A 19,267-nucleotide genomic window follows, 5' to 3' on the forward strand; every position below is an offset into this window, starting at 1 on the left:
CAATTTGGCATGAGGGTCTGCTATACAAATTGATGGAAAGTGGGGTTGGGGGAAAAACATACAACATTATAAAATCCATGTACACAAACAACAAGTGTGCGGTTAAAATTGGCAAAAAACACACACATTTCTTTCCACAGGGCCGTGGGGTGAGACAGGGATGCAGTTTAAGCCCCCACCCTCTTCAACATATATATCAACGAATTGGCGAGGGCACTAGAACAGTCTGCAGCACCCGGCCTCACCCTACTAGAATCTGAAGTCAAATGTCTTCTGTTTGCTGACGATCTGGTGCTTCTGTCACCAACCAAGGAGGGCCTACAGCAGCACCTAGATCTTCTGCACAGATTCTGTCAGACCTGGGCCCTGACAGTAAATCTCAGTAAGACAAAAATAATGGTGTTCCAAAAAGGTCCAGTTGCCAGGACCACAAATACAAATTCCATCTAGACACCGTTGCCCTAGAGCACACAAAAAACTATACATACCTCGGCCTAAACATCAGCGCCACAGGTAACTTCCACAAAGCTGTGAACGATCTGAGAGACAAGGCAAGAAGGGCCTTCTATGCCATCAAAAGGAACATAAAATTTGACATACCAATTAGGATCTGGCTAAAAATACTTGAATCAGTTATAGAACCCATTGCCCTTTATGGTTCTGAGGTCTGGGGTCCGCTCACCAACCAAGAATTCACAAAATGGGACAAACACCAAATTGAGACTCTGCATGCAGAATTCTGCAAAAACATCCTCCGTGTACAACGTAAAACACCAAATAATGCATGCAGAGCAGAATTAGGCCAATACCCGCTAATGATCAAAATCCAGAAAAGAGCCGTTAAATTCTATAACCACTTAAAAGGAAGCGATTCCCAAACCTTCCATAACAAAGCCATCACCTACAGAGAGATGAACTTGGAGAAGAGTCCCCTAAGTAAGCTTGTCCTGGGGCTCTGTTCACAAACACAAACAGACCCCACACAGCCCCAGGACAACAACAACAACAACACAACTAGACCCAACCAAATCATGAGAAAACAAAAAGAGAATTACTTGACACATTGGAAAGAACAAACAAAAAAACAGAGCAAACTAGAATGCTATTTGGCCCTAAACAGAGAGTACACAGTGGCAGAATACTTGACCACTGTGACTGACCCAAACTTAAGGAAAGCTTTGACTATGTACAGACTCAGTGAGCATAGCCTTGCTATTGAGAAAGGCCGCCGTAGGCAGACCTGGCTCTCAAGAGAAGACAGGCTATGTGCACACTGCCCACAAAATGAGGTGGAAACTGAGCTGCACTTCCTAACCTCCTGCCAAATGTATGACCATATTAGAGACACATATTTCCCTCAGATTACAGCGATCCACAAAGAATTCGAAAACAAACCCAATTTTGATAAACTCCCTTATCTACTGGGTGAAAAACCACAGTGTGCCATCACAGCTGCAAGATTTGTGACCTGTTGCCACAAGAAAAGGGCAACCAGTGAAGAACAAACACCATTGTAAATACAACCCATATTTATGTTTATTTATTTTCCCATTTGTACTTTAACTATTTGCACATTGTTACAACACTGTATATATACATAATATGACATTTGAAATGTCTTTATTCTTTTGAAACTTCTGAGTGTAATGTTTACTGTTAATATTTATTGTTTATTTCACTTTTGTTTACTATCTACTTCACTTGCTTTGGCAATGTTAACACACGTTTCCCATGCCAATAAAGCCCTTATATTGAATTGAATTGAATTGAGAGAGAGAGAGAGAGAGAGAGAGAGAGAGAGAGAGAGAGAGAGAGAGAGAGAGAGAGAGAGAGAGAGAGAGAGAGAGAGAGAGAGAGAGAGAGAGAGAGAGAGAGAGAAGAGAAGATAAGAGAAGAGAAGAGAAGAGAAGAGAAGAGAAGAGAAGAGAAGAGAAGAGAAGAGAAGAGAAGAGAAGAGAAGAGAATGTTACACAGGAACATAAACAGTATTCTTTGTGGCCTGACATATAGTACACTGGTCAGCTAATGACCATAAGTCATCAGGACACAAGTCCCAGTCAGCCAGCCAGACAGACAGACAGACAGCCAGACAGACAAGTAGTAACCAAATCAATGATTACCAGCATGTCCAACTCACATCAAACTCCAGCAGTGTGTCGATCTGCGTCTGCAGGACGGGCATTCCTTTCAACAGCTTTTCTGGAGTCATTGTCCTCATCACCCCCTCAGCACTGCGGAGGAAACACACAGGGGAGACCATGATGAGGGCCTTGTGGATGAGGTGAATGACAGTATGAGGTGGGCCTCAATAATGAGGTGAATGACAGTATGAGGTGGGCCTCAGGGATGAGGGCAATGACAGTATGAGGGCCTCAGTGAGGAGGTGAATGACAGTATGAGGGCCTCAGTGATGAGGTGAATGACAGTATGAGGGCCTCAGTGATGAGGTAAATGACAGGTGGGTGTCAGTGATGAGGTGAATTACAGTATGAGGTGGGCCTCACTGATGAGGACCTCAACAATGGGGATGTAAAAGGATTGAGAGACAGGGAAGTGAGTGACGCACCCCTTTTTGACTTTGGTGAAGTCAAAAGCCATCTGGCGGTAGGCGAAGGCCCTTTCATTGAGGTAGCGGCCATAACGTCTGATGAACGTAGACATGTCATAGCCTGAGGAACGAAGAGAGCATCACATTCACATCACACCAAACATATAGCTCCTGATAAATCTAATGGCTTATGACTAAATGCATGTGCTAAACTCATACATTGTTTCATGAAGAAATACGTTTATTTAATGCTATAACACATTAAGGACAGTATTTTATCTTATGATTGATCTTATCTATCAGATAACTTCAGGTTCTTCAGTTTTCTAAGTTATGCATCTGATTTTAGGGGAGTTTTGAAGGGGATTGAAGGGGAGGGTTGAATAGCAATTGTTCTTGTTTACTTTAGGATTAGAGACAGTAGGATGAGTCAAGGGATCTATAATGAGACCAGGGCAAGACACTGGAGACAAGTGCCGGACATCGGAATCCTAGGGACATGAAGCAGTTTAGTGTGTGTGTGTGTGTGTGTGTGTGTGTGTGTGTGTGTGTGTGTGTGTGTGTGTGTGTGTGTGTGTGTGTGTGTGTGTGTGTGTGTATACGTGCGTATGTGCTAGGCTTGGGCGGTATACCGTATATACCGTATACTGGGGTAATTGGGAAAAGCCACGGGATGGTTTTTCAATACCGTCAAAACTATTTATTAGAAGTTTTTTAAAAAATGTAACTACTTTTTAAGTTAATACCTGCAGTCAACTTGTGCAATACGTTAGGAGATAACGCAGATTGTGTTCTTCGTTTCACCTGTCACATTATTTAACATTATGAAGCTTACCATAGTTCCCCAGAACAGTTGAGCCAGTCACGTGTTTTCTTGTAAATAGCACAAAGGGAGAGTCCATCTGTGTATTTGGTTTAACTTGCTAGTTATCTCAGTAAGTGGCTGAATTAATAAGGACACGTGGCATCATATAGTGTTAGCTTTCTGCCATGTTTGAGAAGTCAAAGCTCTTTGGATGTGTTATCTGTACAGCTGCCACTGCTGCTTTCTTGATTTCCTTGCGTTTATTTTTTATTCTTTCCATTCTCGGCCAGTCTGCTCCTCCCCCCATTCTCCATCTGAACAGAGCAGGCAGGCCCGTTGCCCTAGCAACTCCACACAGACACAGCGTGTACACATACTGTTCCAGAGCCAGTACTGTTCTTCCTTCAGACAAGCATGAGTCAAAACTTTGTTCATTTGCACAATTCCTCTCTTCACATTTGCTGTCCAAATGATGTCCAAACTCATCAAAAATGACATTAGGGAAGCTACTACCTATACTTGTATAACTTTATGAGCTCGATTGCCTGTCTTTGCAATTAGTATATTTTTGTTTGCGCTCGTTAGCATGTTTAGCTAGCAGCCTCTATTGAAATTCACTATTTGTTTGTGCTCATTTTGTTAGCATTCTGGTAATACACGCCCAATGGGCTTTTTTTTGTTTTTAGCTCCCCCTTGTGTGCTAAAACGGTAATACCATAAATCCCAGGATGAGAGTAAGAGGACGGTATGACGATAAGAAAATCTGGATACCGTCCAACCCTAGTGTGTGCGTGCATGTGTTAGTGTGAGTGTTTGTACATGTACTGACAGTACAGTACTATATGTTTAGTGGGGGCACATTGCATGCTTGCTCCTATTCCTTATGTTATTACCAGGCCAGTGATTTTCCTTTCCTCTTCCCAGATGGCCCCTGTCTCTTCCTATCCTCCTATCTCCTCCTCTCATTCTCTCCTTCTGCTCCTCTCACATTGGATCGACTGTATCTGTTTATGCTCTCAACTGGAAGGGAATCCACCCGCTTCACTCCCCCAACACCCACGCACATACACACATATTTTTTGGAAAGGAAGTGCATTTACCGTTGGAGCCTGTTTTGTCGATAAAGTTGCTAAGGTTGAACAGAGCGGTCCTGGAGGCCAAGTACTGGATGAACCTCTGAGGAAACAGAATGAAATAGGCTGATATGACAAAACCAGTATAGAAAACAACAGCAAGAAAAAAATGGCATATTCACTGAAATAATCAACTACAAATTGAATACTAGTATGTTAGTCCAAAATCGAGAGTATATATTGCACAGTGTGGAAAAGCATGTGTAAAAATAGCTCTAGACATGTTTTGATAACCATGTTTCAGAATGAGCAGCATTCCAAATAGCACTGTTTTTAACACTTGGACAGCTACACTCGCAGCCCCCCCTGGGATTCGTCAAGAGTGCAGTGTAGCTGTCCGTGGCTCTGAAACAGTCAAATTTGATTTTATTGTGGTGGTGTACTAAATTGTTGTCATCTGACCTCGTTGCCATGGACACACATATGGTGTGTGGTGACGAGGGCCTTGAAGACGACAATCCAGCTGGCATTGGTGGCCCTCTCAAACAGAGTGTCGGCCATCTGAGGGATGTTCACATTGGTCGCATTGGTGGCCGAGATCAGATCTGAAACACAAAGATAGGTTAGTTTGCACTGGAGGGAGGTTGTTACGTTCAGAATCAGTGAAACTGTTCGGTTATTGATTCACGATCAGTGAAACAGTCAGCCATTTTGAGACAGTGGAATATAGCAGGATTCATTTTGATCCAGAGTTGTAAAATCATGATGAGTAAGTACTAATTCAAAGTGTTAAGACATGCTGACCACCAAGAAAATATGTAATGTGCTGCCATAGCTGATAGTGAAGCTAGCCTCACATCGGGTCAAATGAGTTTGCTTCAGTCTGGATCCATATGCTCTGTGGATTTGTAAAATGTGTAAAGTACTATACCCTCTGGGAGTTCTTCACTTCACTGTGTACCTCATGGAGCTAAGCATTGCAAACATATATTTAAGAGTCAGGACACACATACCAAGCCTCAAAGAACAACACACACTGGTGGAGAGGATCCAATACACAGGAAGAAATAATGCTTTGTCATCCTTGTCTCCCCCATAGAAGAGAGACTGCCACTCAGACAGACAGACAGGTCTGACTCAGAGAGCAATCCCCTCTGAAACATGTCAACTCAGCCCTCTGGGAGATACTATATGACAGACTAGCTGCTCGGGAAAGAGAGAGAGCGGGATTTGAGATTTCATCTGGCCTTTATTGGTATCTTTTATCACACACCACCTATGGGTGTCATGCACCTATTATTTTATAGGGGGCGTGAAGTACGAGAGGATGGAGGGAATACTCTGTCTTATTACAGAGTATTCCTTATTAGTATTACAGAGAAACAACAAAACATTTTAGTTTTATTTATTCATCAAGAAGGAACCAATGGGCTACACAGCTTGATCAAATTCATGTACAAACATACCTCCTGCCCATCACCGGCAGCTCAAATCAAATCAAACACTGTGTGTTTCACTCTACACTCTCCTCCTCCACTGGCGATACGGCACGAACTAGAGTATCTAGCGTCCTGCCTAGGCATCTCTGTGCTCTGTGCACCTTGGAAAGAACCACTTACTAGGGAGAATGGGGGGGGGGGTTACTCTTTGCCTGGTCCAGTCAGTGTGCCCCCCACAAAATACCGCTGACAAATCTTTGAATAAATAATTTTGAAATGTGGGCTGAAAAATCAAGTAATTAATTTAACATCTGAAAAAGAAAAGAAAACATGACAATTTCTGAGGGGCCACGTGCCTTTGTGCCCCCTATGGGCATGACGCGACTGTGTACACCAACCATCCCTCCTAGGATAGAGAAGGTTGCTATAATCATAGCCAAACCATGTTTATGTCCTGCCAAAAGCTGGAAGGCTGAAATAATATCAATTATTGTCCAATACTGACTAGACTGAAAAGAGAGAGAGAATGCATGAAGAGGAAGGCTTGTAGGTCATTTCAGGATTAAAGACTGAGGGGCAGGGGCTTTGTCCACAGATTAATATAATGATGACCCCTCCCCCAACAGCCACACACACTCACACAACACCATGATGTGCTAATTTCGTCTCCAGTTAACAGCTTTTATGTCCAGTGTTTGTCTAACGTTGACGGATGTACAGACTACATTGAGTCACATGTGGGATATTTAGCAGATAATCTCCTTATCACTTCCTAGAATGGTCATAATAACATCACAGTACACAGTGACAGGCCTGACGACTGATGTCATTATTCCTCTATGGACCTCACATGATTTACATCATATCCTGTTTGGATAGTCCCTGTCCCTGTCCCAGCTCTGCTCTGCACCACAACTCAACCATATATCCCATTTCAACAGGCAACCCTGTTGTGTGTTGTTTATGTGTGGATTATTTAATGTCAATAGAGAGAAACAATAATATTTGTGGCCCATCACATATACACACACACACTGCTCTGTGGTGCATGTATGTCTAATGATGATTGACTGATCTAAATAAAGACTCTTTCAGTAATCCACAACAGGCAGGAGAGCTCTAAGAATGAACTGGTAGACCCATAGGGGGTCTATAACAAGAAAAACAGGACTGTGTGTGTGTGTTCATGCATGCATGCGGTGTGCATGAGTGTGTGCATGCCTGTTTGGGTGTGTGTGTGTGTGTTTGTGTCTCTTTGTACTCAAACACCAGGGCCTCGTTTCCCAGTTGCGATATAATTTAAGCATTACGATGTACCAGATGCATCGTTATTTACGAGGCAACTTTTTTAAAGAGTGTTTCCCAAGCACATAGAGAGAACGTTTGCTAAGTGCGTCGTTAGACCATGTGTCGATACTGATAGGATGGAAAGAAAAGCAGCGCTGCTCTCTGATCAGCTTTCTCCCTTCAAATCTTATCTTAACATTAGAATGATTCCACAATACTGGTGACAGATCAGCTCCTAGAGAGATATTGAGGTGGCTTACTATGCTTACCCAATAATAATGCACTAAATCACAGATTGGGCACATTATTGCGCACGTCACATCATGAAACACATTGAAGCACAAATTACAGACAGTAGCCTAGTTGCAAAATAGAACTCAATTGATTGAACATGAAATATATTTAAATATGATTGAAATAGCCAATATAGGTCCATGTAGACTATTTATACAATAGGTATACCAAACATTAGGAACACCTTCCTAATATTGAGTTGCAACCTCCCCTCTTGCCCTCAGAAAAAGCCTCAATTCGTCAGTGCATGGACTTTACTAGGTGTCGAAAGCGTTCCACAGGGTTGCTGGCCCACGTTGACTCTAATGCGTCCCACAGCTGTGTCAAGTTGGCTGGTTGTCCTTTGGGTGGTGGACCATTCTTGATACACCCGGGAAACTGTTCAGTGTGAAAAACCCAGCAGCACTGCAGTTCTTGACACAAACTACTACCATACACCGTTCAAAGGCACTTAAATATTTTGTCTTGCCCATTCACCCTCTGAATGGCACACATACACAATCCATGTCTCCATTGTCTCAAGGCTTAAAAATCCTTATTTAACATGTTTTTAAACGGTTTCCTCCCATTAAGAAATCTGCGAAGTGTGGACAAATTAGTTGTTTTATTGAAAGCGTACGGCCAAATAAGCTATTTTTGTCAAAAGTACTATCGGCTTTGAGTCAGGAAATGTGTACTTTTCCACCTAAAACATTTGTGATCATTTTATTTAATTTTTTTATGTAACCGACTGCCACAGCAGCGGAGATGGGTAACAACTGCTCATGTGCGCCCTCGTGGCATAGACCTTGCTACGTAGAAACATCACGATACATGTAGGTGGAAAAGTACACATTTCCTGACTCAAACTGATAGCTAATTTGGCCGTACGCTTTCAATAAAACATCTAATTTGTCCACACCGCACATTTCTGAATCATGAATTCACTGGCAACGGAGCAGAGCGAGGCCTGCATCCAGCAATGTCTTGAGTCACGTGATCCGTTTCAGTGCAGCACTACAGGGAGAGAGAGGGGGAGAGGGCAAACTCCACTGAACTAGTTTCAATGTACAGTGCATTCAGAAAGTATTCAGACCCCTTTACTTTTTCCACATTTTGTCACGTTACAGCCTTATTCTAAAATTGATTAAATATTTTTTCCCCTCATCAATCTACACACAATCCCCCATAATGACAAAGAAAAAACAGGTTTTTAGACATTTTAGCAAATTAATAAAAAATAAAAAACTGAAATATCACATTTGCAGAGATGTTTGTCCTTCTGGAAGGTTCTCCCATCTCCACAGAGAAACTCTGGAGCTCTATCAGATTGACTATCGGGTTCTTAGTCACCTCCCTGACCAAGGCCCTTCTCCCCCGATTGCTCAGTTTGGCCGGGGCGGCAGGCTCTAGGAAGAGTCTCTCTCTCCCTCTCTCCCTCCCATCCCGGAGGACCTGAGCCCTAGGACCATGCCTCAGGACTACCTGGCCTGATGACTCCTTGCTGTCCCCAGTCCACCTGGTCGTGCTGCTGCTCCAGTTTTCACTCTTCTTTCTGCCCGCGGCTATGGAACACGGACCTGTTCACCAGGCACCTTGTCCCAGACCTGCTGTTTTCAACTTCCTAAATGCCCGGCTATGAAAGGCCAAGTGACGTTTACTCCTGATGTACTGACCTGTTGCAACCTCTACAACCACTGGGATTATTATTTGACCCTGCTGGTCATCTATGAACGTTTGAACATCTTGGAGAAAAATCTGGCCTTAATGGCCATGTACTCTTATAATCTCCACCCGGCACAGCCAGAAGGGGACTGGCCACCCCTCAGAGCCTGGTTCCTCTCTAGGTTTCTTCCAAGGTTTCTGCCTTTCTAGGGAGTTTTTCCTAGCCACCGTGCTTCTACATCTGCATTGCTTGCTGTTTGGGGTTTTAGTCTGGATTTCTGTATAGCACTTTGTGACATCTGCTGATGTAAAAAGGGCTTTATAAATAAAATGTGATTGATAAAATTTGATTGGTGGTTCCAAACTTCTTCCATTTAAGAATGAATGATGGAGGCAAAAAAAAAAAATGAAGAAGAAGAATGATGGAGGCCACTGTGTTCTTGGGGACCTTCAATGCTGCAGAAATGTTTTGGTACCCTTCCCCAGATCTGTGCTTCGACACAATCCTGTCTCGGAGCGCTACAGATAATTCCTTCAACCTCATGGCTTGGTTTTTGCTCTGACATGCACTGTCAACTGTGGGACCTTATATAGACAGGTGTGTGCCTTTCCAAATCATGTCCAAGCAATTTAATTTACCACAGGTGGACTCCAATCAAGTTGTAGAAACATCTCAAGGATGATCAATGGAAACAGGATGCACCTGAGCTCAATTTCGAGTCTCATAGCAAAGGGTCTGAATACTTATGTAAATAAGGTATTTCTGTTTTTGTTTTTTATAAATTTGCAAACATTTGTAAAAACGTTTTAGAATAAGGCTGTAACGTAACAAAATGTGAAAAAAGTCTAGGGGTCTGAATACTTTACGAATGCACTGTATACTGTTGTTTACTCACTGTATTCTCGACATGGCTCATCCTAATATACTGTACCTACAAAAGTGTGCACCAATATTGAATTTTAAAAGCCTCTTTAAATTAAGTGCCCTTTAATATAGACCACATGGAGAATTCAATCAATCTGATTTTTTATATGAATAAAGGCTTGCTAAAGTGCCAAAATGCAGCATTTTGACATGTCCCTCTGTCAACCTTGTCACTTCTAGGAAGATTTCAACCCACTTAAATCACAACATTTGTCCAGGTTTCACCATTGTTGTAAAGCCCTAATTATTTTTGTTGCTTTGACAAAGTCATTTCCGTACTAATTGTTTAATTTAACCTCTTGAGATGGGATTTTTTTTTTTGCAAGTTGAACATGTGCTCTTTATGACAGAATGTTAAAATTAGGTGAAATCAAACGTTTTCTGGGGACCAACTTACATTTCTCCAATGGCACCGAATTGGTGGAACGCCCCTACTACTGTGCTTACCATTTTATTTTCAAAATTATATACTGTCTATACACACTACGTATTTATATTCTGGATTCTCACACTTGCTCACTCGAATATATCTAATTTGGATTGTTATTTATTGATTTCTTGTTTAGATTTGTTTAGTGTATCTGTATTGTATTTGTGAGACATTCTACTGTACTGTTGGAGCTAGTAACATAAACATTTCGCTGCACCTGCTATAACACCTGCAAATCTGTGTACGCGACCAATAAACTTTGATTTGATTAGAAAATGTAATTCCAAGGATATGTATGCTATTCCCTAAAATGACTGTCATATCAATCTGGAGTCGTTTGTCCTCCACTGTGCCCACCCAGAACCCCCCTCTGTCATTATTGTCACCCCCTGAGTCTCTGAGCCTCTCTCCAATCTGTTTCCACAGCAACCGGACTGCCCCTCAAGGGTCAGCAATCATGACAAAATGACGAAGGAGAACAATCACTATATTCTCCTAAAGAATGGCTTCACACAAAGACTAGAGGGGTTTAGATGTTTGATGTATCATCACAGTGGCAAATCGATGTCAACAGCAAAGTGTATAGGGTCAATGAGATATACAATATTCTTATTCCATTTCCATGTCTTTGTCTAGGCCTAGGGCATTATCTGTGGAATCTATGTGTTTTGCAAACGCATAAACTGAAGAGCAAGAGATATGTAATATACTGTATACAGTGCCTTGCAAAAGTATTCATCCCCCTTGTCGTTTTTCCTATTTTGTTGCATTACAACCTGTAATTTAAATGGATTTTTATTTGGATTTCATGTAATGGACATACACAAAATAGTCCAAATTGGTGAAGTGAAATGAAGAAAACGTACTTGTTACATAAAATTCAAAAAAATAAATAACAGAAAAGTGGTGTGTGCATACAGTGAGGGAAAAAAGTATTTGATCCCCTGCTGATTTTGTACGTTAGCCCACTGACAAAGAAATGATCAGTCTACAATTTTAATGGTAGGTTTATTTGAACAGTGAGAGACAGAATAACAACAAAAAAATCCAGAAAAACACATGTCAAAAATGTTATAAATTGATTTGCATTTTAATGAGGGAAATAAGTATTTGACCCCCTCTCAATCAGAAAGATTTCTGGCTCCCAGGTGTCTTTTATACAGGTAACAAACTGAGATTAGGAGCAGAGTCTTAAAGGGAGTGCTCCTAATCTCAGCTTGTTACCTGTATAAAAGACACCTGTCCACAGAAGCAATCAATCAATCAGATTCCAAACTCTCCACCATGGCCAATACCAAAGAGCTCTCCAAGGATGTCAGGGACAAGATTGTAGACCTACACAAGGCTGGAATGGGCTACAAGACCATCGCCAAGCAGCTTGGTGAGAAGGTGACAACAGTTGGTGCGATTATTCACAAATGGCAGAAACACAAAATAACTATCAATCTCCCTCGGCCTGGGGCTCCATGCAAGATCTCACCTCGTGGAGTTGCAATGATCATGAGAATGGTGAGGAATCAGTCCAGAACTACACGGGAGGATCTTGTCAATGATCTCAAGGCAGCTGGGACCATAGTCAACAAGAAAACAATTAGTAACACACTACGCCGTGAAGGACAGAAATCCTGCAGCGCCCGCAAGGTCCCCCTGCTCAAGAAAGCACATATACAGGGCCGTCTGAAGTTTGCCAATGAACATCTGAATGATTCAGAGGAGAACTGGGTGAAAGTGTTGTGGTCAGATGAGACCAAAATCGAGCTCTTTGGCATCAACTCAACTCGCCGTGTTTGGAGGAGGAGGAATGCTGCCTATGATCCCAAGAACACCATCCCCACCGTCAAACAAGGAGGTGGAAACATTATGCTTTGGGGGTGTTTTTCTGCTAAGGGGACAGGACAACTTCACCGCATCAAAGGGACGATGGACGGGGCCATGTACCGTCAAATCTTGGGTGAGAACCTCCTTCCCACAGCCAGGGCATTGAAAATGGGTCGTGCATAGGTATTCCAGCATGACAATGACCCAAAACACACGGCCAAGCAAAACAAAGGAATGGCTCAAGAAGAAGCACATTAAGGTCCTGGAGTGGCCTAGCCAGTCTCCAGACCTTAATCCCATAGAAAATCTGTGGAGGGAGCTGAAGGTTCGAGTTGCCAAACGTCAGCCTCGAAACCTTAATGACTTGGAGAAGATCTGCAAAGAGGAGTGGAACAAAATCCCTCCTGAGATGTGTGCAAACCTGGTGGCCAACTACAAGAAACGTCTGACCTCTGTGATTGCCAACAAGGGCTTTGCCACCAAGTACTAAGTCATGTTTTGCAGAGGGGTCAAATACTTATTTCCCTCATTGAAATGCAAATCAATTTATAATTTCAACTGTGGTATACAACTGTATACAAAAGCAAGCTGAACGCTAGAACTTACAACATGAGGCTTCAATTGGGTGCAATAGCACCAAGAGAGGAAGGCCTCTGTATGAAACATACATCTCACTGATAATTGATAAGTAAGTATGTACAAGGTTCATAGTACGCTCCCTTATCTGGGTTGAGAGAGCGTGCCGAGTCCAGAACCGTGGACATACAGTGGGGAAAAAAAGTATTTAGTCAGCCACCAATTGTGCAAGTTCTCCCACTTAAAAAGATGAGAGAGGCCTGTAAGTTTCATCATAGGTACACGTCAACTATGACAGACAAATTGAGGGAAAAAAATCCAGAGAATCACATTGTAGGATTTTTTATGAATTTATTTGCAAATTATGGTGGAAAATAAGTATTTGGTCACCTACAAAACAAGCAAGATTTCTGGCTCTCACAGACCTGTAACTTCTTCTTTAAGAGGCTCCTCTGTCCTCCACTCGTTACATGTATGAATGGCACCTGTTTGAACTTGTTATCAGTATAAAAGACACCTGTCCACAACCTCAAACAGTCACACTCCAAACTCCACTATGGCCAAGACCAAAGAGCTGTCAAAGGACACCAGAAACAAAATTGTAGACCTGCACCATGCTGGGAAGACTGAATCTGCAATAGGTAAGCAGCTTGGTTTGAAGAAATCAACTGTGGGAGCAATTTTTAGGAAATGGAAGACATACAAGACCACTGATAATCTCCCTCGATCTGGGGCTCCACGCAAGATCTCACCCCGTGGGGTCAAAATGATCACAAGAACGGTGAGCAAAAATCCCAGAACCACACGGGGGGACTTAGTGAATGACCTGCAGAGAGCTGGGACCAAAGTAACAAAGCCTACCATCAGTAACACACTACGCCGCCAGGGACTCAAATCCTGCAGTGCCAGACGTGTCCCCCTGCTTAAGCCAGTACATGTCCAGGCCCGTCTGAAGTTTGCTAGAGTGCATTTGGATGATCCAGAAGAGGATTGGGAGAATGTCATATGGTCAGATGAAACCAAAATAGAACTTTTTGGTAAAAACTCAACTCGTCGTGTTTGGAGGACAAAGAATGATGAGTTGCATCCAAAGAACACCATACCTACTGTGAAGCATGGGGGTGGAAACATCATGCTTTGGGGCTGTTTTTCTGCAAAGGGACCAGGACAACTGATCCGTGTAAAGGAAAGAATGAATGGGGCCATGTATCGTGAGATTTTGAGTGAAAACCTCCTTCCATCAGCAAGGCATTGAAGATGAAACGTGGCTGGGTCTTTCAGCATGACAATGATCCCAAACACACCGCCCGGGCAACGAAGGAGTGGCTTCGTAAGAAGCATTTCAAGGTCCTGGAGTGGCCTAGCCAGTCTCCAGATCTCAACCCCATAGAAAATCTTTGGAGGGAGTTGAAAGTCCGTGTTGCCCAGCGACAGCCCCAAAACATCACTGCTCTAGAGGAGATCTGCATGGAGGAATGGGCCAAAATACCAGCAACAGTGTGTGAAAACCTTGTGAAGATTTACAGAAAAAGTTTGACCTGTGTCATTGCCAACAAAGGGTATATAACAAAGTATTGAGAAACTTTTGTTATTGACCAAATACTTATTTTCCACCATAATTTGCAAATAAATTCATAAAAAATCCTACAATGTGATTTTCTGGAGAATTTTTTTTCTCAATTTGTCTGTCATAGTTGACGTGTACCTATGATGAAAATTACAGTTCTCTCTCATCTTTTTAAGTGGGAGAACTTGCACAATTGGTGGCTGACTAAATACTTTTTTCCCCCACTGTAACATTGAGTCTGTAGTACCTTGTGAAAGTCATGGGTGTTGCCCAACTTCCAGCAGCACAGACAGAGTCTAGGGAGGCCCCTCTGAACAGGGCCCATTAAGTGCCATACCCTTGGTGGAGTGTGCTACCACGCCGTCTGAAGTTGGTCTACCTGCTGCAGCTTATGATTTTGACACTGCATTGGTAATCTAATGTGCCAGTCTCTGCTTTGAGACAGCGCGCCCTTTGGTATTCTCCCCATAACACACAAAAAGCTGTTCTGTTTGACAAACAGTTCTTGTTGCAGCAAGATAGGCACTCAATGCCCTAACCAGGAAAAGTGTATGCAACTCACAACTCTTCTGTGAGGAGTGGGGAGGCAGGTGAAATGCCACTATGATTAAGGGATGGCTTGCATGTGATGATGAAAGCACCTTAGGTAAGAATGCTGGATTTGGCAAAGCACTGCCTTAGATCCTTCTTCAGCTAAAGTGAGGCATGAAGGGTGGGTAGAAAGCGCATGTAATTCTCCAAGACACGTTTGGCTGAAATAACAGCCAACAGAAAGCAAGTCTTAAATGAGAGCTCACATAGCTCAAGTGAAGACAGGGGCTCAAATGGTGGGCTCATACGTGATTGTAGGACAACATCTAACTCCCATGAGGGTACTGAAGGAGCCTTGGGGTGCCATAGCCTGCGGGCACCTTTCATGAATTGCGATACTTGAGGGTGTGCCCCTGGTGATGGACCACAATCTGGTCATGAAGATGGCTGCCATATACACTTTCAGTGTAGATGGGGACTTCACTGCCCATAAGCTCCTGGAGGAAAGTCAGAATGACAGAAATTGCTCAGTACTGGGAGGAAGTGCCGGAGTACAAGGTGAACCACCTTAAGCTCCAGTACGCTGATGTGAGCCGTTGTCCATGGTGCTGACCATACACCATGGACCCCTGACACATTCAAGACTGTTCTCCATCCCTGTAGGGAGGCGTCTGTGGTCAAAGTCACCCAGTTGTGAACTGCGCCTAGGAGAACTCCACTGGGAGTTTGAAGTGCTAGGCACCACCATTGTATTGCTCTCCAGCAACTAATTGAAATTGTCAGCTTTTTGTGTTTGTTCCTTCTGGGACATAGATTGTGTCTGTTGTACCAGCACTGTATTGGCCGCATGTGGAGCAAGCCCAATGGTACAACATGGACTGCAGCAGCTAGGAGGCATAGGAGCCTCTGCCTCTCTATCGCTGTCCTCTGTTTCTCAGTTTGAATGTTGAAAGACAATTTGTCAAAGATACCACTCTTTCTGGAGAGAGTGTGGCTCGCATGATTTGAGTGTCTAGTGTCAAGCCCAGGAAGTGCACACACTGAGTAGGAATGAGATAACTATTTTCCAAGTTTATAATTAGTCCCAACTCGGAGAGGTGATGTGAGACCATGGATGTGTGTGCCAAGGCTTTGTGACCCTGCACATATTAACCAATCATCTAAGTAGTTCAGGACCCTGACTCCTGCTTGGCGAAGGGGGGCTAGCGCTGCGCTTATGCACTTTGTGAAAGGCCGAAGGGTAGAACGTGAAACTGAAAAACTTTTTTTCCCGAACCAATCACCTGGTTATACTGAATGAAGGTTTTGATTGTCAGCATTTTTAACGGAAGTGCTGAAAGATGATGATTCAGGCACCTTAGGTCCAGGATCGGACGAAGGCCTCCGCCCTTTTTTGGCACCAAAAAATAGTTGGAGTAGAACCCACAGTTTTGTTGCACTGGTTCTACCTCTTCAATTGGTTGCATTCTTTTCCAGGAGCACAGAGATTTCTGAGCAGAGTTTCAATCTGTTGTTTTCAAGACAACCCTGAAGCGTGGGGGTCGATGACAAAATTGTACTGCGTAGCCTTGTGCTAGAGTGCGTAACACCCATTTGTTGGCTGTTGACCTTTTCCAGCTGGAAAGGTGGTGCTTGAGGAAACTGTGTTGCGCTAGAGAGTCGGTCTCATCAGGACTGAGGCTTTGCGTGCTGTGGTGCAGAGGGACTGTGGCAGGTGCAGCATGAGTCTGAGCCTTGTTTCTTGGCATCCCAGTTGGGGCCCTGGGACGGGAGTAATGGTTTGATGGCTGATGCATTCTAGGCTTTGAAATGAAGCGCTGAAGCTCCATCTGTGCTTCTCTGTCCTCCTTAGACACATGGAGGAGGTGGGCCGCTGCTGGGCCAAATATCTGGCCAGGGGATATGGGTACACCTAGGAGTGGAACCCTTTTTTGTCAGCTTGGACTGCACTAACCATAGGTGGCACCGTGCAACACACAGTGTTGCCAAAGATTTCCAGACCATCTGAGCATTGCCCTGAAGGCATTGGATGAACAGATCTGTAACTGTAGACAGTTCTTTCATGGTCTAAGCATCTTAGTTTGAGGAGAGGCATTCCTGCAGGTCCTACTGATAGAAGGTCAGTATCGTTGCTGAATTGCTTAACCTAGTGGCTGAAGCAGTGCTGTCATGTGTCCTGTGTAGGACGTGATCAGCTGTCCTGCATCGTTTGTTAGGCAGCTCGCAGTCTGAAATGTGATGGAGAGAAGCAGGCAGAACATGCAAAGCAAATCATTTGTCCATATGGGGGAAATGGCCAAAACCATTCTCATCTGCACCATAAACTGTAGCTAAGCGAGTGCATATGCTTGGCATGGCTTCTGTCATTTGGCGTGCTCCAAGTGCATTGAAGTCTTGAACAACGGGATGGATGTCTCAGTCTTTGAAGAACTGAATTCATCAAACTTGGATGTGGACGCCATGACAGTAGGTGCATGTTCCACGTTGAGGTTCCTGCTTGCCCTCTCAAAGATTTCAGACAAGGACATTTTCTGGTCACTGCCAGGCCGGCAGGCTGGAACTGGAAGATGCTGGAGCTGTGGTACATAGCATCATCAGAGTGCTCATAGTCTGTGTCGTAAGAGTGGGAAGCTCTTGTGTATAGTACGCCAGTGTCATCCGATTCAACAACCACGCTCCGTTCAGAGGTGGGGTTTGGTACCGCCGGGAGAAGCCTGGCCAGGACGTGCTCGAAGGCAGACTCAATGGTTGCCATACAACTGTTCAGTGACTTAATCTCCTTGCACATCTCAGTGCGTCGAGATTTGTGCCCAGGCGAGGATAAGTGATGGCGTTTATTGGGTGGTGGATCATGAGGGGAGTGAGACCTGTCATTAGACCTGGAGCGTTTGGAATTATCATTGATCTGTGTGGAAGACTCATCTGATGAGAATCCGCAGGCTCCGCCCCCAAAGCACGCAAGTCGAGATTTCAAAGCTCTTGGTTTGAATTTCTGACAGTGAGTGCAAGAGCTGCTACCCTGTGCAGCCGCTTGTACATGTTCAGATCCCAAGCAAAGAACGCAAAGTGTGTGCTCATCTGAAGCTGGGAGTTGTTTTTCACACTGTTGACATGTGTGGAACAACATCCTGTGTACAGCACTGAATCAATGTGCAAAGAACGGATTTTAAAATAAGAGAAGTGTGTTCCAAGAAAATTCAGTGTGTCTCGGTGTATGCCTTGATTACCTCGGAATCGGCTTTGGATGCTTCCGTTGGCTCCGACTCATTGTGCTTCAGGTTCGAGACTCCCACCTAAATATGTATCAAGGTCTGGGCTCGAAACTCCCTCCTATATGAAGCTATCTGACTGACAGTCAAGCGTGGACTGTCAGTCTCAGTGTTGGTGGACTCGGTCAAGTGAGGACCGGTAGCCTACAGCACCGCTGAGCTCTGTAATTACAGGAAAACTCCAAGCGCGGGAGTGGTAACGTTGGATCAATGGGCTGGTGTCAAGCGGGGACTTGAATGACACCACGGGTCAACAAGCACCAACAACAGGTAGCTATGTGTGGCTAACTTAGCTAGCTAGACCCGAAGCTAACACACAATGATGGAAATGCCCGACAAAAAGCTATAAAAGTTAGCTTGTTTGGGCAAGCACAATAATGAGAGAGAGGGGGAGTAGATTAGATAAAATCAACTACTCTCGGCACCTCCTCGAGTCATAGAAGAATCGTAATTTCGTAATGTAAGTCATCCAAAGGGGATTCATAGATATCTCGTAAAACAAATAACCGTGAGAGTGAAGAAAATACAGTATTTCACGCCATACCGCCTTTTATAGTGACATGTCACATGGGTACAGTAAGGGTGTGCCGTGACTGTAAACATCTTTGATATTAAGCATCTCAATCACATCACGTGAAGGGGAAGGAATTCCCATAGGTGGTTTGGCGACCCATAGTGTCAATCACTCAAGTCTTTTTTGGGCAAAATGAGAATTGAGACGATCAGAGCATACTTGTATCCTAACTGCAACTTGTCAATATTCCAAAACCCATTCGCAAGCATCTTGTGTCCCCCGTGACCTGTTTTGTAATATGATTCCCTATGAAACACTGACAGACAGACACACACTCTGGTAATAGATAGTGATAAAGTTGTTTTAAAAAAATTACAGCACCGAAGCACACACGTTCGCCACTCGCCAGTGACTTGATAAGCCAATTGTGGCCTGGCTGCTCATTGTGCCTGCTAGCTACTACTTGATAGATTAATTGACAAACAGAGTTGGAACTTAGGTAGCTAGCAAGTGATTTTTGGGTACTGATAAACAGTGTGTAGCTTGT

General features: G+C 43.7%; 1 protein-coding gene across 11 annotated transcripts in view; it reads right to left on the minus strand.

The window, feature by feature from the left end:
• LOC121548835 (clathrin coat assembly protein AP180-like) overlaps positions 1–19,267 on the minus strand; it is a 44,788-nt gene that overhangs the window by 22,637 nt on the left and 2,884 nt on the right. For all 11 annotated transcript variants that reach the window (XM_041860433.2, XM_041860440.2, XM_041860434.2 and 8 more), the window contains exons 3-6: positions 4,889–5,031; positions 4,454–4,529; positions 2,567–2,669; positions 2,138–2,231 (exon numbers count right to left, since the gene is read on the minus strand). In XM_041860433.2, the coding sequence (XP_041716367.1) occupies positions 2,138–2,231; positions 2,567–2,669; positions 4,454–4,529; positions 4,889–5,031 (416 nt within the window). The remainder of the gene's footprint in view (positions 1–2,137; positions 2,232–2,566; positions 2,670–4,453; positions 4,530–4,888; positions 5,032–19,267) is intronic.

The sequence above is a fragment of the Coregonus clupeaformis genome, chromosome 33, assembly GCF_020615455.1.
Source record: "Coregonus clupeaformis isolate EN_2021a chromosome 33, ASM2061545v1, whole genome shotgun sequence".
NCBI lineage: Eukaryota > Metazoa > Chordata > Actinopteri > Salmoniformes > Salmonidae > Coregonus > Coregonus clupeaformis.